At 39.9% G+C, this 27,020-nt stretch overlaps 2 protein-coding genes across 4 annotated transcripts in view; one reads left to right on the top strand and one right to left on the bottom strand.

Moving 5' to 3' along the window:
* Window positions 1–9,347, top strand: part of sdcbp2 (syndecan binding protein (syntenin) 2) — a 15,411-nt gene extending 6,064 nt beyond the window's left edge. Inside the window, exons 2-9 of the mRNA XM_024292050.2 lie at window positions 331–382; window positions 709–805; window positions 1,667–1,767; window positions 2,555–2,719; window positions 4,601–4,776; window positions 5,001–5,172; window positions 6,734–6,825; window positions 8,502–9,347. Of these exons, the coding sequence (XP_024147818.1) occupies window positions 332–382; window positions 709–805; window positions 1,667–1,767; window positions 2,555–2,719; window positions 4,601–4,776; window positions 5,001–5,172; window positions 6,734–6,825; window positions 8,502–8,556 (909 nt within the window). The 5' untranslated portion in view covers window position 331 and the 3' untranslated portion in view covers window positions 8,557–9,347. The remainder of the gene's footprint in view (window positions 1–330; window positions 383–708; window positions 806–1,666; window positions 1,768–2,554; window positions 2,720–4,600; window positions 4,777–5,000; window positions 5,173–6,733; window positions 6,826–8,501) is intronic.
* A 2,752-nt stretch (window positions 9,348–12,099) lies between these two features.
* The window catches only part of snphb (syntaphilin b), a 26,144-nt gene continuing 11,223 nt past the window's right edge, over window positions 12,100–27,020 (bottom strand). Inside the window, exons 3-7 of one of the 3 annotated variants that reach the window (XM_024292047.2) lie at window positions 25,981–26,133; window positions 21,886–22,065; window positions 21,429–21,536; window positions 20,424–20,567; window positions 12,100–20,349 (exon numbers count right to left, since the gene is read on the bottom strand). In XM_024292047.2, coding sequence (XP_024147815.2) covers window positions 18,432–20,349; window positions 20,424–20,567; window positions 21,429–21,536; window positions 21,886–22,065; window positions 25,981–26,133 — 2,503 coding nt within the window. In that variant the 3' untranslated portion in view covers window positions 12,100–18,431. The remainder of the gene's footprint in view (window positions 20,350–20,423; window positions 20,568–21,428; window positions 21,537–21,885; window positions 22,066–25,980; window positions 26,134–27,020) is intronic. The other 2 variants (XM_024292048.2, XM_024292049.2) reach the window with 2 other exon arrangements.

Genomic DNA, 27,020 nt, shown 5'->3' with positions numbered 1-27,020 from the left:
TCGGGAAAAAAAAAATGAATTAAGTACTTCCATATATTTTTCATCAAAATAAAAAAATACAGAAAAATATTTAAAAAAATGCTAGAAACAAAACAATATATAAGAATATGGATTAAAATTAATTTCAAATATACAGCATAAAGAGTCAATTTTTAAAATCCCCTTTGAGGTAAAAAAAAAGACTTGTAATACATTTAAATAAACAGTTTAATAAAAATGAATGCATACATAGAATTTAGTTTTAAAACGTTCAGTTAAAAATGTTTTAAAATAAAATATGATTTTGTGGAGCCTGACCTTCACTCCCAGATGTTTGTGTTCTCTCCTCAGCATGTCTCTGTATCCATCCCTCGAGGACCTCAAGGTCGACAAGGTCATCAAGGTATGAGCAACTCTGTGTTATTGGTGTGAGCTCATATTTAGGATTCAAGGGAGAAAATGAAGAAAATGCGCCTGCAGCCTAAAACTCGTACATTGATTTCTAACAATAATCCAAAATATAAATAAGAAAGTGACTTCTGTTGTGGTTTGTGAGTATTAACCTCTGTTTTTACACTGTGGTAACCTTGATGTGCTGCAGATGTGGTTAGATTTTACCAACATAATTTGAATAGATCTTTTAAGCTCAGACCGCTCACTAACACAAAGTCCCGAGCATAAATATTGGTCTAAATTATTATCCTCTGAATGGTGTGTTGCTGTTTTCAGGCTCAGGTCCAGTTCGCTCAGACTGCCGCCCCCATGCCTGCCATCTCCGAGGGAAGCTCCCAGCCCGAGCTGGCTGCCGTTGCCATGCCAGCATCCAGTGAGTGTGACTGTGGTTCAAACTTCAGAACCTCTTTCCAGTTTATACCTTTTTTTCTTCTGTTGAGCTGCTGGGTAATCTGGTTATGATAGAGAAAGTTCTGCTGAAGATAAAACCAGTTTTTTGAAGAGCTGGAGTTGTAAGAAAGGAGACTTCACCTCCACAATGGAGTTATTTCATTTCTGGCTTCAAATTATTATTTTTTTCCTTTACATTCTGTACATTATGTCTGCAGGAAGTCTCTTAATGATTCCTTAAATGAACAAAAAGTGGAAAATAAGAACAGAAGACCTCCAGGCTTTGGAGAGGACAACATTTTGATGATCTTCCCTCTTTTTTTATTCCCCTCTTTCACTTTCTCTTCCCTATTTGGATGCTAAACCCTGAGGGCTTTTGGTCCTTTGTTTTCCCTCACCATGGTGACTGGCTCGGGCAGTTATGCTGTGAGGATATGGTGGTGGGGGGTCGGCATCAGGAAGGTTTTAAACGTGACCTGAAAGGAAAAATGTTAACATAAATGTGGATGGAATGAGGTTCAAATTTGATGCCTTAGGGACAAATGTTTAGAAATCGTTTGCTTGTTCATATAACCTGTCATTGTTAGTGTGGGGTAAATCCTCACTTTTGTCTGGTATTGTTTTAATGTTTTCTCATCTTCAGTCAAATCAAATCACATTATTTTTTTGGTTGGAACTTCCATCGGTGGTTGAACTCAGAGCAGACACCCAATAACATACAGACAAAATATACTCTGACCTGCTGAGACAACTCAATTCAAAGTTTAAAAATAAAGAAGTTTTTCTCCATCTTTTGTACGTCTTCACTAACATTTCTTGTTTCTTTGTGTCTTGTTCTTCTCAGGTTTGTACCCTAATCTGGGGGAGCTGGGAGACTACATGGGACTGGCCCTCAACAGCGATGAAGTGCAGAAGAATTTGGCTCTGGTGCCCGTCGGTGACAATGTAAGAATGTGTTTTTACTCCTCTGTTTTGAATTATTTTACAGTTTGAAAACATATTTTCCCCACCTCCAGATTTATTTTTTTTCATACAGTGAGGAAAACACTTAGAAGAGCATGAACGTCTGTTTAGAGTCGTGAAACAGAATTATTCTGTCAAGTTGATCCATTCAGAGGAAGAACAGCAGCTGTGTTTGGATCATTGTTCTGCTGTAAAAGTTCTCCTGAGTCCATGAATGGATAGCGGACAGCCTCAGACCATTACAATACCACCTCCGTGTTTGAGAGTTGCTCCGATGTTCTTTTCTTTTCTGTGATCCTGCAAAGCTGCTCTGCTGTGTGACTCACAGTGTTTGTGTGTGGGAGTGTGAGCTCTGTTCTGCTGTAGGGAAAATGTAAATATTCATCAGTTATTTTTGATGATCTGCTCTGTTGTTGTTTTTCATTTTCATCCTTTGGTTTTTAAATTCATAGATGATTCATCTTAAAGATGCACATTATTTTTACACAGGTGTCGGCTAACAAAAATATCACATTTTAAATTGTTTTCTTGATGAAGTATAAGTCCTTTAGATTTATTCTTTAACAAGCAGAACGGTCAGACTTATTTAATAGAAATGTTCATGTCAATAGAGATATTTTTTAATGATATCACGTGCCTTCAATTAGCTTGAAGCACTTTGTGCTTCATTCATGAATGAAAGGAGAGAAAAAAATCTCATTGATTGTTGTACGAGTTTTTCTGCCTTCTTTTTAAAGCCCTTTTTTGTCTTCTTTCTGTCCCCCCTCAGCAAGTGGCGATTCCCGCCAGCTCAGGTGTCGGGGGCATGTTGCGGCCCGTGACCGGGTCAGACATCGGCATCCTGCGGGCTGAGATCCGCCCGGGGATCCGAGAGGTGATCCTCTGTAAGGACCAGGACGGGAAGGTGGGGCTGCGGCTCAGGTCCATCGACAACGTAAGTCAGCTGTTGCTCGCACTTCTACTCACAGGAAAAAAAATGTTTGACTGTAAGAAAAGATAACGACAGTTCCTCGGATCTCACGTCCAACCGGAGCTTCTGGTTCTTCCTGAAGTCTATCCTCTCCTGCTGCACTCTGCCCTCCTGATGACACGCCGTTATTCTGATAAACTGACGGATGAACGCTCAGACTACCTCACTGTTTATTACCTATAAGTTTCCAGAAGATTCTGGTTGTCATTTCTGTCTGTTTGAAGCTATTAGCTAAAAGATCTGAAAAGATTTTCAGAGATTCAATAAATCTCTTTTTGAGTTTATAGTAGGAAGTAAAACACCTAAACATCCTTTCATCTGTACCTTATTTAGCTTTAAGCTGTTAGATTTGTAAAATATTCTTTACAGCTCAATGAAAAGCTGAGAATATCATCAGAAAATGACCTGAGCTTTGATAGGGATGTTAAAATGATGTGGGGATACCCAGGAGAAATCATCTCCCTTTTTTATTTTCTCTCTCAGGAGAAATCATTTTTTTAGTTTGGCCTAGAAATCCCAGCCTGTCCTCTCAAATGAGTTGAATGTATTCTCTTTAATACCTGAAGTAAAAAATGACTGAAGGGTGGATTAAAATCCTGGACAGGTGTATTGTTTTTTTTGTTTGTTTTTCTGCTCTTTTCCACATTTTTCAGGACCCTTTTTATGTACTGAAATGCTGTTTGTCTTCCTGAACAGAAATGTGGTTATCTGTCTCATTTCACTAAAGCTCAAAGTCAGGAATTACAATGATTTTATTCAGTTTGTTGACTACAGTCATCATCTCATGAAACGTTTTTAAAAAGTCCCAAAAGAAAACTTCTGAGATCTTCTCAATTTGAGTGTTTTCTTTTTTGGTAATTTCACCTGAGTTTTTCCAAAATGTTTTGTTTTAATGGATGCATTTGGTTGTAAAGTTCAGTTACGGCTAAAAAAGAGGGAAGAATCCTCTTTCATCTTTTGAGGACATTTCGCTCTGACGCCAGAGCGCATCTGTGTCACACGCAGGAAGTATCATCTTCCATTTGAAACTGCGTTCAGTGAAGGAGCTCGATAGTCTTGCAGCTGAAGCAGCGTAATCTACGGCTTATTATGAGCTTAGAGTATTTCTTACATTTGTGTTTTATCTCCTCTGTTCTCCTCATTGATTTAACAAAAAGTTTTCTAGATTTAAATCAATCAGATTTAAAACATTTTAAACACCTTTTCAAATAAAGTTTAAATCTGAATGTGGTTAAGTCAGCTGCAGCTCCACTTTTCATTCCTCTGATTTTTGTTTCAAAAAAACCTTAAATCTAAATATTTTTTTAATGAAATGTACAGTGTTCCTTGGTTATATCACAGTTAACCTTTCAAGGTCTCAATGTTTTGTGAATTTTTTTTTAGGAAAATTTAGTTAATTTTTCCTTTTTTTTCTTTTTTTATAGCACACTGTGCTCTGCGTCCTGATTGGCTGTTGACCTTCTCAATCTGTGCCATGTCTCTTTAACAGATTATGTTCAGTTTGACAAATCTACATAAATCAGATCTTTGTTTTCATTCTCTGATTCTGGACTTACTTCAAAAGTTTGAACTTTAAGAGCTTAAACAAGAGAGAAAAGTGTGAAAATGTTCATCTCTGTCAGAGAAAAGTTTATAAAGTTCAGAGTGAGGAGGTTTACAGCCTTAAAACATCTGTAATCCTACTTCCTTATCACAGATTATTTATGAAACCTAAAAACTTAATCACAGTTTTGCTAAAAAACATGGGATGTTTTTCAGCCGCCATTTTCTTCATTTGTCTTCCTGTCTAGTCACTTGCTTCATTTCTTTGGCAAAGCCTGAAAATTTCTTCTGCTCCTCCCTCAGGGGGTGTTTATCCAGCTGGTGCAGGCCAACTCCCCCGCCGCTCTGGCCGGGCTGCGCTTCGGCGACCAGGTCCTGCAGATCAACGGGCAGAACTGCGCTGGCTGGAGCGTGGACAAAGCCCACAAGGCTCTGAAGGCCGCCGCCGAGACCCGCATCGAGATGGTGGTCAGGGACAGGTGTGTGGTAGATGTGATGACGGCTGTTAGGAGGAGGACCTTCGTCTTTTCTGTTCTGAGATGGAGTCATGTTTGACTCCATCTGCTTGCACTGAGGATCATTTCCTCAACAGCTTACCCAGCCCTCACAGATGATCAGATTGGTTTGAAATAAGAATAAAATTAATGTAATGACTCAAACTCTGCTGTTGCTTCACGGCTCTCTGTATTTACGTGTCATCCAGGCCATTCCAGCGCACTGTCACCATGCACAAGGACAGCTCCGGACATGTGGGCTTCATCTACAAGTCTGGAAAGATCACCTCGCTGGTCAAAGACGGTTCTGCTGCCCGGAACGGCCTGCTGACCGAGCATTACATCTGTGAAATCAACGGACAGAACATCATCGGCCTCAAGGTGAGACAGAAGTTTGTGGTTTTTGGTAGCTAAAAATATTGGTTATAAATCAACTTTTAGACATTTGTGATTCTCATGTATGGTGGCTGACTTTGTTTTCAAAGCCTGCACGAGGAAGACGACGCAAATCTTTGCAGAAAATAGTAAAAACGAGACGTTTTTAGGAAGCACAGCTCATGGTTCAGTGAGTAAGTGCAGCTGAAGTCTGTAGTTGTCGTTGTGTTAGTTACTGTAGCTGAAGTGTTTAGGTCCAAACCTGCAGGAGCAACTGCTGTTACCTCTAGAGTTTGTGTTTGAGCTTCATATTTCTTCACAAATTAGTCCATTCTTTCATAAAATAGTTTTTATTAACAGCATTTACCTCACCAACATTAAGTATTTAGGGAACACAACAGTTTTGTGAAATTCACACGCTTCCACAATGTTAAAATTTTAAGTTCTGAAGTCAGTTAGGATCTATTTATTTTGTTTGGATTGAGTTCAAGAGTATCCTGTTAAAGCAGATCCATTTATTAAAAGTCAAATTATTGTGTTTTTAGGGTTAAGTTCAACAAAAAATGTTCCTTTGCAAAAATTGTTTATTGTTGATGCTGTGAAAAAATCAAATAAAACAATTTTATGTCACAATTTTTATGTTCCTGATAAAAGGTAAACAAGAGTGTTGATCTTTTATTTATTTACAAATGCAGCTAGATGGGAAACAGTAGTAATGTTGATCTAGTGGGGAAAAGAGAACATTTATAAAAAGATGCATAGATAATCGTTTCATTATCAGATAGTCGCCTCATGAACCGTAATCGAATCATGAGGCGCCTAAAGATTCCTACCCCTAGGCGAGAAGGCTAACCACTTGAAAATGTATCTGATTTAACATAGCCTCTAACAAACAGTTTTTCTAGTCATAAACTACTGACTTTCTAAGATGCAGAGAGGAGGACGTTACCACTGTGAGACTTCAAATACCAGTGTGGGGTTCTCAGTTAGAGAAGAATCAACAAGCAGCATTGAAAGTGTCAGATTGTTTTTAAAGGGAGAAACACTTCAAAGAAGTCATCTCTCTTGAATTAAACCACACTAGAACGTTAGCTTCCTCCCACTCTCTAAAAACGAGCTTGATTTGTTAATTGATGAGTTTAAAATTCCCTTAAAACAAAAGTGTGTTCATGTTTAGTTCTGTTTTTGGCGCTGTGATAGATTGCTTGCCCCAAAGATTGCCATTTTAGATCCCAACCACTGAAAGACCATTTTCAGGAAATAATTATAGATTTGTTGCCATTTTTCATCGACCATTGACTGTATATGAGACCTGGACCAAATGATCCAGCCCCACCGGGTTTAAACAGGAAGTGACTGCAGCCTCCAGGAAGCCAAAATCCTGTAGATAATCATTCTGTTTTTTAAAAGATCCCATCAAACAACGGCTGGTTTTGAAAATTCGGAGGATTGAGAACTTTCTATGGAATGTGTGGCTGTAGGGGTTTGAAAATGTGGGAGGGGTTTACCGATTTAATCTTTGTCATGCAAATTACTGTGTGTTAGTGTGATTTACTGATGTTTGTAGGATTCTCAGATCAAAGACATCCTGAACTCCTCCCCCACCACCATGACCATCACCATTATGCCCAAGTTCATCTATGAACACATGATTAAGAGGTAAGACATGAACGTGTTACTGCTGAAACATGAAGGTTCAATTCATTTTTTTTTCTTTCTAAAGTTCTATTTGTTTTTTTTTACATGTCCTTTTTGGCTTGATGAATGGAAATGTTTGAATTTGATATAAGGAAAAAAATGAACTCAAAGATTTATCCTGTTGCATCAAAAATCCCACAATACAGATTTTCAGCTTTCAGGCGTCTTTAGTCAAAATAAAACAGGAAAATGATTTTTTACTAATATGTAGTTTTCTGCAGCAGTTGGATCCATGTGGAAACTTTCTAAATTTTTAGTTTTTGTGGCCAAAAGTTAAGTCAAAGCTGCATTAATAAAAGTCAAGTAGATCCTTCAAAAACTCAGAATTAGAGAACAGGATGTTTTTATCGGCATTTCTTTCATTTTTTTTCAAATCTCTTCAACTAAAATGACTTATTTAGTAGAACTACAATGAAATGCAGTGGTTCTTCATATAGTTGGGTTCTAAAACAGCAGGGGACCCCTGTATTACTCGAAGGTAACTGAAGTACAGTTAAAATGCAGTTAAAAAAAAGATCATGATTGGGAGCCTGGATCCTCAGCCTGCAGGGAACCCCAAAGGAGAATGATAATAGTCTGTCACACAAATGTTACTGTGAATATGCTAACACTAGATCTCATTAGTAACATGAAAAAAAATAAAGTCAGACACTGTTACACTTTGTAACTCCCAACCTTGTTTGCAACACATAAAAAATAGACTGATGATGCTTAAACTAACATTACTGTGACTTTGTTAACTCCAAGATTTTTTAGCAACAGGTAAAGAAAAACAGTCTGACATTGCTACACGTTAGCTCCATTAGCCCATTCATAACCACCCAACCTTATATGCAACTGGTAAAAAAACAGAGTAACATTTTGACAGAGCACCGTGTACCTCTCAAAACAGCTTCAACATCAGTAAACACAGTCAAAAAGAGCTTGTATATAAAGGAATTTCAGATTATAAGTCGTACTGTCGTCTTTTGAAATAAAAAAAATAAGAGTTATGAGTGGAGAAAATCTACAGGTCTATAAGAGGATGCATTAGAACGGAGTGGATCCGTTGAATTTTCAACGTCACAAATAAGCTCTTTTACAAACTGCATTTTTCATCTCCTGATTTACAACAATTTGAATAAAGAAATACTCAGATCTGGGAGAAATTCTTTGTACTGCAACTAAAGAAACTTTGTAGTTTGGAAGGGTTAATGCGACATTTCTGCAGCTTTGTGACTCCAGCGAACCACAGTTAGACCTATTATCCACTCATGAAGAAAACCAAACCATGAAGAACCTTCCCAAGATTTACTGACCAAAACACACCAAGAACTCATCCTGGAGCTCATAAAAGAACAGAGACAGACGTGCAGCCTCATTTTTCTCAGTGAAAGTCATACTCACATCTGATTATCTCTAAAACTTTAGACGATTTTTTAACTAAACTCGAAGGATTCCTGATTGGTTCAAGTGAAAGTATGTAAATACGTGACCAAGAAGTCATTAGAATTGTACTTTTGTCGTTGGATCAGAGATGTTTAGACTCATTCCTCTCTTGATTTCATAATTTGCTTTTCGTTTTTGAGTGAATTTATTTGTTAAGGGTTTTTGTCACCTTGTTTTCACGGAAACTGACTGATGTTTATGTTTTCCAGGATGTCGTCCGGTCTCCTGCGCTCAGCCATGGATCACTCCATCCCAGAGGTGTGAAGATCCCAAACTCTCCACATGAGGAAAAAACCTCTGGCTTTTCCTTCCTCATTTCTTTGTGTTTATACCAAAACTCGTCCGATCTCATATCATCATCATCATCCGCACCTTTTCTTATGTCTAACATAATCTTTACGATTTTTTTTTTTGTTCCTCTCGTATTCTCCACCTCTTTTCTATGTGGTCTTTTGGCATTAGTGCTTTTTATACGTTTACTCTGTAGCGTGACATGTAGTCAGTTTTTTATTCAAGATCAAGGACTTTTATCTTTAAACGTGTTCAACTCATGAGTCCAGAGCTTCCTCGTGAGTGAGAGCGAGACCGTTCATCATTCAGCTGGGATTTTCCACCCCGCCCCCGATCAGGGTCCGGGTGGGGCCGTTTCCTTTACCTGCCAGTATGATCCAGTCAGCGCTTTGATTTCCTATCAGTTCGCACCATAAATCGTGCAAACTGCTGTTCTGCTCTGGCATTTCCACGACGAACATTACTTGTCCTTTGATGTTCTTCAGTCCCGAGGATCGCTTTGTGTACATTCCAGGGAAAAGTGTTGGGAAGGGGACACAGCTGGAACTAAAGGGAGGGAGGGGCAGCGTTGGCGAGTGAGCACGCCATTTTTTGTGTTGTTTGGTCTCTAGTTTCAAACGCTCGAGGAAATCAGTCGTGAAGGGTCTGTGCTGACCCGCTAAGTGCACTTTCCATTAACTTCTGAGAGGTTTGAGTACCCATTTCAACAACCATGTGATCTGTTTATTTGTGGTGTTTGTGGTGCCTCATGTTGGTTGAAAAAAAATGAAAAAATCACGAACTTTATGTAAAAAAATGTTCAATTTGATGCTGGAAATTTTCTGCTCCAAAAAAACCCACATTTTAACCCAACGTTGGAGCGGTGAACCCGCTGGTCTCTAACTGTTGTCCTTCGACCCCCCCCCCCACTGCTCGAGCCCAGTGAGTACGAGCAGAACTCACGGCGCCGATTTCTACTTGTTAAATAGAGTTCCTCCTTTTAATGCTGTTCATGTTTGGATGCATGTAATCCTTTTCTCGGTATGCAATCAGATAAACATCGCTGTCATTCTGTACAAAAAAGGCTAGGAAATTCTAAAAGTTTATAAGAATGTAATCAAGATAATATTATAAAAACAAGTAAAACCTTTCTGTTCACATCATCTGTTTGTCTTCTTTTAGTGTGTCCTCCGAACAAAATGACCAACAGGACCAACATAACTAACAAAAACAAAAACACAATTTTTAAGAAGGAAAAAAAAGATTTCAAACATGCAAATTGCGCCATCTTGAGGCTCAATTGAATATTTCCAGCTCAAGATTGTCATTTAATAAGTGTTTTTTTTTGTTTTTTTCTTTTAAATTGTCTTACTTGGTTGCAACAGTTTTGCAGGAGAGTCAACAAAGATAGAGCTTTAGCTTTAGCAGAAAAGGTCGCATGGATTTCACACACTCGTGTTACACTGAAACAATAGTGCTTAAATTAACATAAAAATACATATATTTTATTTAGTCTTAAATTAACATAAAAATACATATATTTTATGTAGTTTGCCTTTTTTTGGCTCTTTGTGTGCCAACAATTCTAAGGCTATTATAGAAGCTTGACATTTTGTTATAGAGGCTTTTTTTCTCCTCATCTCTTTAACAAACAATGGAGGGGAAAAAATTGTCAGTGATTCTGCATGGTGTTTTGTTTTTGTTTTTTTTTTATGAACAGGAGAGGTCTGTTAAGTTCTTCATAAATGTGCTTAAACTGTGGGAGGAAATGTAAAAAGAGTCCAGAAGATCACATGTTGTCATTCTTTTTTTTGTTTGTTTGTTTTTGGAATTAATTTGTACAAAAAAAGTATGAAGTTCCTACAAACAAGCCAGCTTAGCAGACCAGGTACTACTTAAGTATCTCTTCTGTCCTTCTCTTGTTACCTGTTTGAACACTGAGGAACATTACAAACCTCTATTATCTTTTTCTTAGTGGAATAATGTGCAGAATCTGACTGACAAGTTCTTTATTATTTTTGTTTTATTGAAATTAGGTTGGGCTGCACGGTAGTATAAGGTCAGCACTCTTAGGTCACAGCAAGAAATCCCTGGTTCAACTTCTGGCTGGGTCCACTGTGTGCACGTTCTCGTTGTGTATGTGTGAGTTTTCTCCGAGGATACTAGTTTCCCCCCACAGTCCAAAAACATGCTTCCTATCAAAATTTGCCCCTAGGCAAAGACGCGAGTGTGTGGCCCTGCAATGGACTACCAATCTATTTACCCAACAGCTGGGGGGATAGGCTCCAGCGACCCTGGAAGGGATTCAGCGAGTTCTGAAGGGGGTTGAGTATTAGGTTTTATCAGAACTTACCTAACCCCCATTGTTTAAAGTTTCTGTGGCAACTACACAATGTTGAATGCATAAATGATTCTACACTATATTATCAAAAGTATTGGCTCACCCGCTTTGACCCACATATGAACTGAAGTGCCATCCCGTTCCTAACCCATAGAGTTCAATATGATTGTGATCCACCTATTACAGCTTCAACTCTTCTTCACTGGAAATTAGGGGCCAAGTCCAACTCCTGAAAAACAAGCCCACACCATTATTCCTCCTCCACCAATGCAGTCTGAAATGTTCTGTTCTCCTGCAATCTTCAAACCCAGACTGGTCTAGCAGATATCCAGATGGAAAAGTGTGATTCATCACTCCAGAGAAGGTGTCTCCACTGCTCTAGAGTCCAGTGGCGGCGTGCTTTACACCCCTTGGATGCAGCTGCTCGGCCATGGAAAGAAGCTCTCTGCGTACTGTACTTGGGCTAATCTGAAGGTCACATGAAGGTTGGAGCTTCAGCATCCGCTGACCTCTCTCCATCAGTTTACTACCACTCAGTAGCTGAGTTACTGTTGTTCCCAAACTTCCATTTTGTTATGATAGAGCTGAAAGTTGACTGTGGAAGATTTAGGAAATGTCACAGCTGGATTTGTGGCATCTTATGACAGTTCCACGCTGGGATTCACTGAGGTCCTGAGAGGGAACATTCTTTCAATAATGTTTGATTGTATACACCTGAGGCCAGACCAAGTGATTAGAACACCTGATTCTGGTCATTTGGATGGATTAGCCAATTTAGTAAGATGATGTATATATTATTTAAGGTGAGAAAATTGAGTGATGGATACTTGAATCTAGACTAGTTTGTTAATGTAGAAAACATCAACATTCCCTTTAGTAGAATTTTTGTTTTTTCTTCAAACTATTTTTACAATTAGAAAATGTTATTTTCCTAAATCAATTGACATAAAACCAAGCAGGTTCCCATTAGGTGTCTGGCTAAAACCATCAATCTTGATATTACTATACAACCATGAAATTATTTTAATAAAGTAACACAAAAATCTCAGCACTAATTCATACACCTGACATGATAATGATTAATCGCTTTTATTTTTTACTTAAAATGTCTTTTCACACCAATTTTCAATTTAAAAACAAAATCTTTTGTGTTGTGAAATGAACAATAAACAGAAAAACAGATGAAAACAGACAGATTTCCTTCATGCTCATGTTTAATATTTGTCTTTCTCCATACAGTGTTTGGCAGAAGTAACGTAGTGATATCTTATCTTACACTCTACTATTGCCAATAAAACTGTTATTTTACAGTTACTGAATGTCTGCAGCGTTAAAATGTTCAGAAGAGGATCTGTGGATACAATAGACAAGTACAAGGAGAGGAAAGCATGAAATTAATGATATATATTCATACTTTTATGCAGCTCTTTAGCATTCAGACTCAGAAAAAGTTCCTCCTTATATCATCCATAAATGCAGAGTTTCACTTAAAAAGAAAGATTTCCTGCAAACGTTTAACTTCTTGGAATTTAAGTGGAAAATATGAGACTTTCCAGTTTTACAAACACAAAATATGAAGCTGTAAAAATAATCCAATAAATCAAACTTTTACAATAAAATATCATGACGGGTAAGAACAAAACACTCCAACAATGGGGACTTACTACCTTGTTAACCTTGATAATTTTATAGTTTTGCATAGAAAAAATTAAAAGCTTAACATCCTTATAGAAAGAAAATAAAGAGACAAAAACAGTGAATCAGTGGACACACCCTAAAATATTGAATATAATATATATCTTTATATAAGGAAAAACCACCACAGTTTAGATCCTTTTGTTTATGCAACACATTTTTAGTTTTAACATATCTCATTTAATAAAAAATAAAAGTAAATGTGTTCGATTTGTGACAGAAAACATCACAGGATAATCTTTAGGAGCTGAACAGCAAATAAAGAATTGATAAGTTTGTATTTATTTGAAGATTAAAATTTTGAATCAGATTATTATTTCCTAACTTGGATAGTGATCATGTGATCACTTTACTTACAGAAAGAAGTGTAAACATTCAGGTTACACTGCAATAGCTTTTGTTTCTCTTTTTTGGTGAGGAAACAAAAATCCCTCATTGACGACATTACTCAACTTTGCTTGAGATAAAATATATATTTTAAACTGTTTAAATCAAAATATATATATATAACCTATATACATTTTTAGTATTCAGAAGAATAAATGCAGAATTACCCTGTCCATTGTCACAACCATCCAAAAGAAGTACTTTTTTATTTATGAAAATTTTAAATATTTATGCCCAATTGAATGTATGTAAAAACAGATGCACAATCAAGATAAATGCAAATGTAGCAAATAATCGGCAAAACAACAACTTTACATTTAGCAGAAGGCCCCTCCCACTGCTAGTCTTATTGTAAAACAAATAGAGAAATACAGGGAGAAAGTGATCAAAGGCGTGGTTGTTGTGCATAGGAGATAACGGGGCTTTCAGAGTAACGCTGCAGCTCACTACACACTCAAACAGGAACTCCACTTACACTTTATGGCTTATTCTTTTTGTATTCCAGCCTCTGTCACCACTTTCCATTTCAAACAGTCATTAGTGGGAGAACACAAAACATTGATGGGGAGAATAACAGAAAAAATGCACGACTCTCAAAGGAAATCAAAAAATTTGCCACAAAAATAAATTCATTGGAATTCAATGGGATGTTTCTCCTGGGGTGGGGGAAAATATATATATATATATATATATTAGATTTTTTTTTTCCTTTGAACAAACAAAATCTGGACTTTAGAGCAACACAACAATCACTACGCTTCACATAAAAATACAATCTCTACTTCAGGTAATCAGAGTAAACAATTGTGCAAAATAATGCAAAGTTAATGAAATTACACTTTCATTTCAGTGCGGTTTCTTTTAGCCATTTTTTGCTATGTATGTGTAGATGGATACTAACTCCAGACTACAGAGGGTTAGTGCACAAAACAAATCAACAAACACCCCCACCCGCATAATAGAACCAGCTCATTAAAATAATTGTGGATTTTGTGGGATAAGCATCAAATTTGGCAGGGAGGTACTTCAGGATTCAGAAAAGAAAATCCAAGATTTTTAAATATATTTACTGTACAGGGGCGGAGCTATGGTGGCTACAAGGGTGGGGGCCCCCTCGATTTTTAAATCTGTTGTCGCCATTGACTATGAAATTGCGCAAATTGGATTTACATGAATCATGAAACACGAAAATTTCGAAAGAACTCGCATTTATCAAAAGAAAGTTTTTCTTTTTGAAGGTTTATTTGGAGGTATTTGGAAATTGACACAATTTGCAAAACTCCAATCCAAGCGCTTTTTTTTGATCGAGTCACATGACTAACAATCAGATACCACGCTCAAATGTGAACCGCCTTGGCATCTGTACAGTGGACGCCACAAGAGGTCCCACAGCGCCACACAGCTCACCAGAAGTTGAGTGTGTCACGTGGAATTGCTGGATCTACAGCTCCACTGTAAAATCACCAACCACCATTTCCCAAAATCTCTTCATCCATAGCCACCAACATGTAACTTGCTGCTCTATGGCCTGAATAAGACGCCTACATTTTCTCTGAAAGATGGTGAGCGCTAGAGGTGTGGCAGAAATTCGAATGTATCTGCTGTAAATCAAAGTATTGTTCACATCCATCGATGTGTTTTTGAATGATTTATCACGTGAGTTGGTTTATATTTAATTGCATAATTAAGATATAATGGAAACGATGTAATTGTTTTTTTTTCTTTTGACATTTTCAGAATTTTGATGAAGTTTTGCATATATGTGTAATGGAAACGCAGCTACTAGTATCATTTTCGACAATGTTCATTCTAGCTCTTCAGGCATTAATAATAGCTCAGCTAAAAGAGCAGCTGTTTTAACATTAAACAGTAACATTAATACAACTATTTGAAATAGGCATTTTTAAGCCTTTCTAGATCCATACTGTATGAAAGTATTATGTGTAGTTCATATTGTTGGGATTGGAACTAATATAAATTGAATATTTTGTAGCAAATGAGTGAATCTTTGAACTAGACGCCATTTTGGATTTTTCTCCTGAAAAACATGCTTTTCTAAAGTGGATAGGTCAATGCCAAATTTGATGCTTGTACCACAAAATACACAATTTGTCTGAAGTATCATCCGGCCCCGCTAACAGGATGTGAGGGGAAAACATTAATTCAAACCTCTGTTTTCACAAGACATTTTGACTGAATTCTGTTTTGTTTGTCTTTGTACTGAATGTAAACCTTTACATTCTTTGCTGAAAAAGATCGTTTTTGGATATTAGATATTTAAATTTTTGCTTAGATTGGGTTTCTCTCAAGACTGTTTTGTTTGTTTAAACATTACTTTTAGGACTTTTCATTTTTACTCTCCACTCTTTGAGGCTAACATTCATTTGAGCTGATCAAAGCCAGCAGAAGCCACCAACTCCACTTTGAACCTTGTGGGACACCTGTGGGGAACTAGAGCTAATATACAAATAAAAATACATTTTCAAAGACAAAAAAAAATACATTTCTTTCTGTTTGAAACTCTGCAGAAAGGTCCACTAAAACAGTTAAAGGCAATCATCTCAAAGGCTATAGCAGTGCGTTCTTCAGAAAAAAAAATGAATGCACATGATTGATCAATGATTGATCAAAATTCTGAAGTTTTACTTTTCTCTGTGAATTCAACAACAGAAATGGTCTGACATGTTCAGGCCAGAACAGAGCTTACAGGTGATTTGATCCAGATGAATGGGAGGAGAGGTGTAACCGAAAAGCAAAACAGCTAAACATCTGCAGAAGATCAACACATGGTAAAGTTGTTCTTTTTTCGTTAACCAGAGCATCAGATCCACATCGGTTTGAAGAGTCCATGAAGATCCCAGGAGGATCTCTTTAGAGAAAGTGGTCTATTCTCATGACAGAGGGACACACACTCTATACCAGACTGACGGGAAAAGTCTACACCACAACAGCAGAGAGGTTAGCAGAAATATACAGCACAGGTCACAGACTGAGCAGAACTGGCTTCATTCACATTAAGGTGCCCGAGGTGGTTATGACTCGACTTCTCTACGAGATTTATTGTTTTACTTCAGTTTTCTTTGCAGAAAAGCTTTGAGAGACGTGAAACTTTACAGGTTAAAGTCTAATGAGCTGGAGGCTGACATCACTCCTACAGCTCATTAAAAAAAAAAGATAAAAATAAATGTGTTTTTCTACACATTAACATGAATCTTCTACATTTGAATTAAGACTAAATGAGAACATTCCCGGGGTAGAAACACAGCCGACAGTGACCCAAACAGGAGGGGGTTCCAGAAGGGTTTTGAAGGAAATGAAGCCAAATTTTTCTGAGTTATTTCACTAAAGTTTAAATAAAAATGAAAGAGAGGCGGAAGGAAACTTTTACAAGTGCTTATCAGATCTGTGTGACATAAGAGACACAAAACGTTCACACCATCCACGGAAACGCTCCTTCAAGCGACCACTTTCAAAGAAAGTCTTTGTGTTCTGATGATGAAAACGTTGATATTTTATTAAAGAATTAGATTTAAACACATTTTTTTCCACAAAAACTATTCAACCACAATGCATTGTGGTCTATATTTTCCAGTGTAGCAAGCATCGATGCACACTAGTTTTTTGCAAAGACTTCTGGGAAATTTCTAGGGCTCTTGACTTTGGAATTGTTGATTCAGACAGCACTACAAAATGGCCAACCCACTATATAGTGAGTTCAGACATAGCACAAGTCTTTCATGTATCAGAATAGAGCTGTGGATGAAAAAGCCTGAAGCAAGATTTGACATTTGCACCAGTTTGACATTCTCACCAAACCTCTTTCAACTAGGAGTACATGCTCTAGTACCAGTTAGTGATAGTCAAGTGTGAAGGCTAAACATGTTACGTGCCTGGTGTGAACGTAGCATAAGAAATTTGAATGTCTTTTTAAGTAGGAGGTTATTTTCTCAAACAGGATTTGCAGTAATCCTGATTGTAAGTGTATAGGAGCCAGAATTTTTAAAGGGTAAAACAGAAGCTGAAGGCTCAGCATTTGATCATGTTTTCCTCTTTAATTTCTAATTTTTGAGACAAAATTGATAATTTTTTTTGTTTTGTGCCCTTTAGCACCATAAAACTTAGCTAACAACATGAAGAGAAGGGGGTCTGACCTTTCAGATGGCCAAAACATCAACCGTTAAAGCTAACAATCTACATGCAGAAATAAAAGATGACACTTAAAAATGATAAAAAAAAATTTTTTACTCTACATTATCTGGTTCTTCTTGACTCCTTCATCTAACTTTCAAAATCTTTCCAGTTTTCTAGAAACCTGAAGCCGTACACGATTATTACCTCTTAACAGATACATATTTTCATCCTATGTGAAAGGTCACATATTTGTGTGAGTTATGTACCACGCTGTAATGATATATTTGCTTTTTGTCAATAATTTTCCAGCAGACAGCCTCTGTGTTTAAGGCAAGCTCCTCCAATTTGCTGAAACGAGTAGAAGTTTTTTACTATGAATGGCTAAAACGTTTTGCAAACACACATTTACACTTTAGTGCATAGAAGCTTTTATGAATGAGATGACAGTCAGTATAGATCATAAATAAAACATCTGAAGGACAAGATTTGAAAACGTATCTCATTAGAAATATAAATATATATTTACATTAGCTGATAAAACAGGCTAAATAAAATTCAAATTGTGAATTGGAAATGTTTTTGTGTGTATTAAACTGTAAAATTTATGACTTTTTCTCACTACTTTGAGATTGTCTACCCAGACTAAAAAGGTCGGATTAAAATGCACATTTGTAAAGATTACATTTGCCTCTTATGCACAGTCAGCGGCCTCAGCTAGATGTTTCCAACAGCCTTTTCCTCTGCATTCATTCCTTTGATTGAATTAAGATTGATTCTCGAGTCACTATGAGGAAAGGTTAGGGAATGCGTAGAGGCGGTTCTCCACATCTGGCTGTGTTTCTACCCCCAAAGCATCCCTGAGTTCTGGGTCTTCAACGATCTTCTGACACCTAAAGTGTCAGGTTTGAGTTTTTCCTCTGAATCTTGTGATTCTGTCGGACATATGCTCTAATACACACATATATCATAGTGGTGTACACATTCACCAACACGTGATCATTGGATGAAATGACGACAGTTTAATGAACATTTTCCCTGCACTTTGGAGCAACTGTCCCCCTCAGACATCCAGGCATCGATCATTCATTTCAAGCAGCTACTTGTGTTTGCCAAAGCCAGCCGACAAATCGTTTTGGTAGCTACAGCACGAACCGTGAGAGGCGATGAGGAGCAAAAGAACGAAGCTCTCCCGTCCCAATGCTCGATTCTGAAGGACAGAAATGCGGGGAGATATTGCTGTTCTCCCCTCCTGTTTCACCTTCTCCACACAAGTTCCTCCAAAACAGAAGAAGACCGAGTTAGAGGTCCCAACCTCTTATATATTTGACCCCCCCAAGTCTCCCCCGCCTGCAGGGTAATGCCTCAGCCCCCCTCCTCTGCGCAGCGAGTGCAGCGCCACAGTGCAGCAGCCTCTCAGCAGGGAGCCTATGTGATACATGGGCTGTCCGTCACGAACCGGGCCGCGGCAAAGCCACGCCACCGTCGGCACCACAGGGATGGCCACCGCCAGCAGATCCACCAGGAAATGGCGACTCCAGTAGCTTTTTTGTATTTTACCTGACCCCTCCCCGTCCTCATCTGTTTGTTCATTAGTCTTATCTTCATCATCCTCATCATGCACTTCCACCACCACGTCGCCGGGAGGCTCTTCGGGTGAGGCTGATCTCCTTGGTTGGGACGTGTGAGGCTCTTTCACTCCTGGAGATGAACCAGCATAGGCTGAGGTTGGCTCATCGTGGGGAGATTTAGGCGAGGAATCAACTTCCTGTTGACTGTTCTCCTTTGTTGGGGTTTCAAAGCTGGTCTCAGGCTGTCTGGTTTCACCACTGCAGAGCTGAAGCTCTCCGACTGAAATTATTTCCAAATTGTACCTTTTTGTCAGAGATAGCCTCCTTTCATCGCCCGTATCTTCCACCTCCATTCCCTCAGAGCCTCTTTGCTGCCACTCTTCGTCCAGACTTTCGGCCACGGCTCCCTCCTTTTCTCCTTTTTCCTTCTCCTGTTTTTCCTCTTCCTCGGCTCCGCGGTTTTCCACACAATGGAGATTCTCTACGGAGAATGCCACGGTGGCGGAGCGCGGTAGAGGAGGCACCAGGGGTGTTTTGGACACTGGGATGGGCTCCGTGGCTGTACTCATGACCGTTGCCGTGGTGACTGAAGTTGTGGTGGTAATAGAGTCCAGATCTTCCTCCGCTTCGTCGGACATCCAGGTGGACGTGGGGCTGCAGGCCTGAGAGCGGAAAGTGCGTTGCTCGGCAATCGTGTCCAGGTCGGACGGACACCCCGCTGTGGTGGGCAGGGGGCAGCTCTCCGTCTGAATGCCCATCTCTCTAAGGGGGTGCAGGTACAGGTGGTGGTGGGACAGACAGGGGTGGCTCATGCAACTCATTCCACCCAAACCACAATGAAAGGGTGGGAGACGCTCGCCCGTGCACAGCGTCTCATAGGTGGAGGAGTGTGGCATGGTGTGTGGGACTGAGTGGGACATACTGTGAGGAAAGGAATGAGGCAGGGTATGGGAGTAGGAGTGAGGAACGGCGTTGGGTAAGGACTTGGGGGCAGAATGTGGCAAAGTGTGTGAAAAGGCCTGTGTGTAGGAGTTGAGTAAAGACGCCGTTTCCTCGGACAGGAAGGCAGCTTCTAGCAGCAGATCGGCCCGGCTGGGTATGCTGTTCTCCCCGCAACACCCGAAGCCGCTGTCCTGAGTGCCATTGCCTGACAGACAAGGAAAGTCAACCCCGTTGCTGTTGCGGTCCGCCAGGGCTTGATCGCTCAGTTTTGTGTAGGTGGAGCTTCGAGTCAGAGAACGGGCTGGAGAGCCATCGCAAGAGCAAGACCCCCTACCCCCAACTGTTAATTTAGGAGCACCTCCAGGGCTTTCCCCGGACACAGACGCTGGCGCTGACCCCCCAACTCGGGTCCTACAACCTGGTATGGAGCTTCCCTCCTTGGCTAATCCAGCCTGAGCCAATTCCATGCTGATCAAAAGGTTCTCCAGCTTGTGGTTTTGAGCGTTGATGTCCTGGAAGTACTTCTGGACCCCTACGTCCCCACTGAGGCCGCCCGCATCGCTGAGCCGTGCCCGCACCGTGTCCACAGCCTGTTTGAGCTGCTGGATCTCCTGTCGGGCCTCCTTCAGAGCCAGCTGAGCTTCTACGCGGTGACACTCCTCCTCAACCCAGTCCTCCTGCATCCGGTACAGCTGACCCCGCAGCTCATCGATCTCCGTGTCTCTGAAATGTAAAAGAATAAGTGGATCAGAATGAGGGTCTTTCTGGTGGAAAGCTACTATTCTCCGGATGCTTACCTATCTTGCAACGTGTGGATGGTTTCCTTGAGTTTGGCTCGTAGATGACGGATGCACACCTCCTTCTGCTGCAGGGGCGTGAGATACTGCTCTGGCGGAGGGGGGCGAATCCCATGGTTGTCAGAACATGTGTACTTCTGTCGTCTACCACACACAAAGCATAGTTAGATTCCATATATTAAACAAAATAGAGGAAAGACAACAACTATCGTATTTTCCGGAGTTTAAGTTGCAAGAGCAAAAAATGTCTAATCAAGAAGAAGAAAACCATATTTAAGGAGTATAAGTCGCACTTTTGGGAGAAAAATGTGACGTTTCAGAACAGATCCGTCAAGCCCAACGTAGCTAAAACAAATAAAAAGATAAATATAAGAATAGCAATCATTTGATCTGTATAAAAATAATATCAAATTTTAAGAGGATAAAATTTAGATTCTGTTCCATGTTTGGTTTGGACGACACTTCTTCTGCCGATGTCATTAGCAAATGCTATGCTTATCCTCAGAAGCACCGCCCTCTAGCGGTTGTTATGAGCCTATTGATGTCCAAAAAGTAATTTAAAAAAAACGAATATATCGCTCCTGAGTATAAGTCGCACCCCTGGCTAAACTATGAAAAAAACTGTGACTTATACTCTGGAAAATACAGGAATAGATCTTGAGTTGTGAAAGTTTGCAACAAGCCTGAGCTCTGTCTGATTGTAAAACCTTTTTATGCTCAGAAAGTTTGAGAGTTGGTCTGAAATGAAGCTTTTTTGAGATGGCAACAGCCAATTACCGAGTTTAGGAGACAATTCTCTACATATGACTCAGCAGGCGGTAAATTGACTCCAACAAACCTGTATTTTATAGTTTAAAATACCTTTATGGCAGACAGCTCAGCTTCATGTTTGCACAATTACTGTAAGTAACCTGGCCCGACTCCAGCTCCCATGTCTAACTGTTGACAGTTTAGGTCTGTGGTTAGAAAGAAACATCTCGAATTTCACATTTGAGGTTGCCTCACCCTTTAGTGGGGCTGCAGTCGCTGCCTTTACAGGAGCCTGAGTTGCTGCTGCTGCTGAGGGTCGGATTTCCATAGGGATCTCTATTGCTGGAAGCCGCTGGAGTCCGCCTGGAGCAAAGTCAGAGGAGACACCATGGTAACACCATGACAGCACGGTCCAGATATTACTCAGGGAATGGCTGAGCTTGTGAAACAGAAGATGAAGAGATCATGGAAACAGCAAAAGAGATGGATGTGTTTCTGAGGATCACGGAAATGACTTTAAACAATCAAAGTAAAAACCAACACTGCAGGAAACATGCAGAACAAACAGAAAAAGAAAAGAGCAAGCAGCAGACGGCACAGGAAGAAAACCACAGATTTTTCAACAATGGGACATCACAGAGTGAAGACTTGAGGAGCAGCTCAAAGGTCTTCTCATGCTTCAGAACACTGATCAGGAGGAGTCAGGACAGACCGAGAACGAGGGGTGGAGGGAGAGTTTGTTGGGCGACTGTGTCTGTCCGGAGACTTTGTCGAGGCGTATCCTTTAGTCGGCGACTTAGTTGATGCATAGCCTTTAGTTGGACGCATTGAGACCATATAGCCCGTTTCCATGGGAACGTAGTCTAGCTCTATAAACCTGCAGTAGTCGAACCTGACCAGGAAGAGAGAGGAGGTGAAGTTTAATAACTCACAAAAAGTCATCGCGTACACACAGGTGTGCACATTGCATCATCAAGGTGAGACACAACTATCAGGCAAAACAGAATGTTTTGGCAGGCGGTGCAGATGTCGGATATGATCAGGGAGGCCCAGGAGACGTGACTCCCTAAACAGCCCTCAGATGATAGCTGAGGAACCTCACTCTGGAACATTCAGGGATTCTAAAAGACCACATGGTGCATGGTCCTGAAGTTCTGTTTTATCGTGAAAAAAATGCACTGAAACAATCCTGAATTTGTCTGTGGCCCAGTTTTAGCATTAACGAGAGAGGACAAAACAAAAAACGGGAGGATCGTTTTATTGTTGTCTTGAGGAAGATAAGTTAAACATCATAAGCCCATAGAGCTGGAGTGATCGTGCCCGCTATGATGCAAGGCTCTTCGTCTGCTGGGGTGCTAACCACCCTCGGACCGGCAGTTTGGGCGGCAGCGCTTGCTTGTCTGCTGGACTCTGGGCAGTGGAGCTCGCTAGGTCGCTACACTGTCCACAGGACGGCTGGCTAGCATAAACAGGCTTGATCCCTCCAGTTTCACAGGCTCTGTGACAGGTTGGCGATCTGTCCAGGGTGTGTCCCGCCAACACTCTCCGGTAACCCCGCAGCCCCAGCGGGTTAATGGAAGGAAGTTCAGGATGAAAACCCTTGCATTGAGCGGCCATATTTGATTCATTTTTCTACCTTTTAAATAAGTCACCGAATAAGTCACCGAAAGCCTCATGTGTCTAAAGCTGAGTTCCTGATTGGTTGACGCGGCTCACTGTGCCGCCCCCGACACCCAATCCGCGTTGCCAGTCCTCAGATCACATCTGCACAGTGATTTAACATTGAAACTTGACACCCCTGCAGCGGGGATTGCGTCCAATGTGACTGTAGCATTTTAGGTCATACTCTGGCCCGCCTGGGCATGATGTCCTCAACTGTGTCCAAGCATGGCAGAGAGGTATCCCACTGGCCGAATAACCCAACGTATGGAGGGATTTTCTGCTGTGAGCTTGCTATAATGCATATTTGGTATTGTTTTGCCTCTCTTTAATCTCACTTTTGCCACCAAGATGGCATCAAGCAGATAACATAATATTTTTAGCATTTTTGAGCATTTAGCCAATCAAGATTTTAGAACTTAAACTAGTCCTCAGAAGGATTTTACAAGCTTCCAGCTTTCTCACACTTTAATATTGTACCATCTTAGGCTTTTCATGCATTTATTTTATAATAAACCCAGACAATAAAATAATATACAACAACAAAAAAGTTAGGACACCTCAAATCTAAAATCAAAATATCTTTAAAAAAGAAATGACTCCACAGCTTGAATAATCTTGCCACTACATTTGAATCTAAAATGCTACCAAGCCTCAACATTTGCTCACCATCATAAAAACTGCTCTATGCATTTCTCTCAATTTAGTGGCTTAAACATTTTCTCAAATGAGAATCTTTGTGAGACTTATAATAATGTCCAGAAAAAGTTCCACAAAGTCAAAGTTTTGGGCTTTCATGGAGGCTTGGAAGCAATTCACAGTTTTCTGGCTGCTATACGGTCTCTCGATACCACAGATTGAGATTGCACTACAGTGTGGAGTCAGCGTGTCCTTTATGATAGTGAGGGAAGAGGTCAAATATTGACGACTTAAGATCAATATGTGACAAAGCCAAGACATGAGCAGAGAAACAGGCGGGGGGGAGCAGCGGCAGCAGACAAACCGCCTCTTCTGCGTTCATCCATCAGCGGGGATGGACTGAGCCCCAGTCGGGTCTGTGTTGGGGGGGTCAGGGGTTGTTAGCATGAGCAGGTGGAGTGCAGAGATATTTCTGTGGTGTTCTTTCAAACAGGGATTGGTAGTGCTAAGCAAAGAATATATTTTTTTAGTTTTTGCAAATCTGTCACACTTAAAGGATTCAGATCAGGCTAGATTACCGCCGGTGCTATGGCTCTGTTGCGTTCCTGGAGTGGACTAGCTACAGCCGATGGCTTACACCAGCTGCTGCTCCAGCCACAGCCTGTGAAAGCTCAGCCCTGAAAGAGTAGTGCTGGATCTCTATGATCAGCTTCTCCTCGTCCATGGTTATGACTGACAACGCTGTGCTGCAACACACTTTGAGTAACCCGAAAATTACGTAATGTTTACGACACGCTGAAACCGGCGAGTTCAGCGGAAAGTTTGTTTTATTTTGAAAATATACTGGATGCACTTTAAATTCGCTCGCATGGTTTCCGGTTTAAGTCGTGAATAGCCCCAACTTTACAAAAAGTGATGACGATCAGCTGCGTCGTCCGTCAAAATTTGAACCAAACGAAAAGGATTCGCAGCGACGCAGAGGTCGATCCGCAGACGCAGGACGTGAACGCCTGCAGTGGGAGTTCCTCTCGCACTTTTAATGTTACGAAAAGACTGCGGCGCACGCAACTGAGCCTTGACGCTGGCGGTGTAAGCCCGGGGTAAGTTAATAGGAGCTTTCAAATTCTCACTTCTTTAAGTGTATTTACATTCAAATCTGTGATTTTGCGTCTTCAAATTCACCCTGCGAGCTTATTTTAATCTATTTAAAAACTTAGCTTGCATCATTTACTGCATTAGGTTTGTAAATAGCAGAATGAATGGATCCATCAATTATAATAGTTGTATCAGTTCTGTATCAAGACCCCATGACACTACCACCACCATGTTGACCATTACTTTAATGCCCTTTGCTTTGATTGCTGTTCGATTGCAAATCAAACAAACTGCACGCTTTCCAGAAAGTTCCTCTTTTATCTCCTTAGTCCACAAAACATTTGACCAAAAACTTAGGAGGTAATCTAAATACCTTTTGTCAAATTTGCGCCATATTCTTGTGTTCATAGAACTTAGTTACCAAATGAGTATTTTGTCTCCTTGGAGTGGTCTGAACTGCTGGTTTCCCTCAAAAAATAAAATTTCACAGAAAGAGTTTTATTGAATTTTGTTTAATTCTCTGAATCATTTTAATGTGACAACAAACATTTCTTTAAAGGAAATTGCCTTCAGAAAAACCAATAAAAAAGCACTTGTTTGAGGTGATGTCAGTGACTGAGCCATGAGCTGGTGATAATAAAAGGTAAAGGCCATTTAAACTGTAGCCACTAAAGGGAAGCTCATGCTCAAGCTCTTACAAGACAGAATAACACACAATAAGGTGAAGCAAGTCTGTCAAACTTTTGATTCATTGATTGATTTAATTGTATTTTACAATTTTGGCAGTTTGAAACTTTGCTACTTTTATTTAAAAGGTTTAGAACTAACAGTTAAGATCAGGGCTGCCCAAACCTGGTCTGTTTTCCAGCTTTTCTTGCTTTTCTGCTGCTGTTTAGTTGATTTAGGTGAATTTACAGTTTTGCTTTCAATGCTAAATATTATTTCATTTTTTTTCCCCACAAAGCAAACGAAGACCGTAGAACATAATAAAAGAGAAGGATGATCTAAATCATAAAATATGAGTTTTTGTGTTTTGGTTCAAGTTTTTATTTCTGTTCCATCTGTTTAAGGAAGCTGGTAAATGATAGGACAATGCATTTTAATTACATCTAGGACAATTAAAGGACCAAAAAGTCATTATTACCAGCACTTAAAAGCATTTCAAATCTAGAATATTGTCAGAGAAAGTCATGTTTTCTCTTCATAAAAATGCAAACAAATCAGAAAATCTACTTTCCTCTGAGTAAGCATCAGACCAACCAACATTTAACTAATTAGTGGTTAATCTAAAGCTTGACAGACTTAATCAGATAAGGACTTGTTCTTCTCATTGATAGTCTAGTTTTGGTTTTAGTGGCTACAGCGTGGGAGCTCGAGCAGCTGAGCATGCTCCTGTAACTGAGTAGTGTCTCACGCAGGAGGCGCCGGCACAGGGATAGCCACCGGTGCGGCGGCCGCTTGTGCAGCCGGACCCGTTCCCGGCGCCGGCTTGGGCACCGGCACGGGGGAGGACACCGCCGTTTGGGCAAGGCGGGGTTTGGGCTGCAGAACCTTCAGAGGATTGAATCTGAAGAAGAGGAGAGACGAGGAAAGAGGACAGAAGGAGAGCTGCAGACTCAGCACCACTCACGATGCTGATGAGAGCACATGCATCCTCCAACTAAAGTAGGGTTCCCTCCAAAATCTTGTCTGTGTGCTACCAGTGAGTCCACTGTACTGCTGAGGGAAATTGATGAGTCTTTAGATAAATAGTTGACAAGATTCATAAATCTAATTAATTCTGCATCATCTTGCTTCTTTCCTTTCACTTGTCTGTATGCAGGATTGTTTACATCTTCTTTATAAAATCCTACAATTCTTCCGAGAGTCTTCAAACCAACCAAACAACAAACATCTGTGAAGAAAGAGACACGTTTGCACCTTTTCATAGAGGAGTCGCTCATTCCAGCTCTGCTCACCTAAAGTTAGAAAGTTAATTACATCAATCTGGAGGACTAAAAAACAACTTATTTGAAATGGTTAAAAACCTAAATTAATTCATTTCTTTCTTTATGCATTATCCATTAGCAAAAAATATAATTTAGGATAAAGTGTAAAATACATTTCTGATTCCTCTGATTCATATCCCTTACTTGAAAAGGAATTAAAGAACCATTCTGATAAAAATGGTGTTTTTAACAAGTTCTTTTTCCTGATGATGGAGGACATAGATATAAAGAAAATTAAGCTTAAATTTGCATTTCTGAGTATTCTTGATTAAAATCATTGGGATTCAGGAGCAAATGAAAAAAAGCTCAAATATTGCTCGCCTTTTTTTTGCCATGCTAATGTTAGCTAACCAGAGAGAGTGTAATCCAAGGTATGATGGGATATCAATGTAGGGTTGCTTTTGTGCTAATAGTCCTGCCCAAAACCCAAAGGGGAATTTCTAATGAGCTCCTGCTGCTCTGCAGA

Source organism: Oryzias melastigma, linkage group LG7 (assembly GCF_002922805.2).
Source record: "Oryzias melastigma strain HK-1 linkage group LG7, ASM292280v2, whole genome shotgun sequence".
In the NCBI taxonomy this organism is placed as follows: Eukaryota; Metazoa; Chordata; class Actinopteri; order Beloniformes; family Adrianichthyidae; genus Oryzias; species Oryzias melastigma.
Note: the sequence above shows the minus strand (reverse complement) of the source record. Positions and strands in the feature narration are given on the sequence as shown.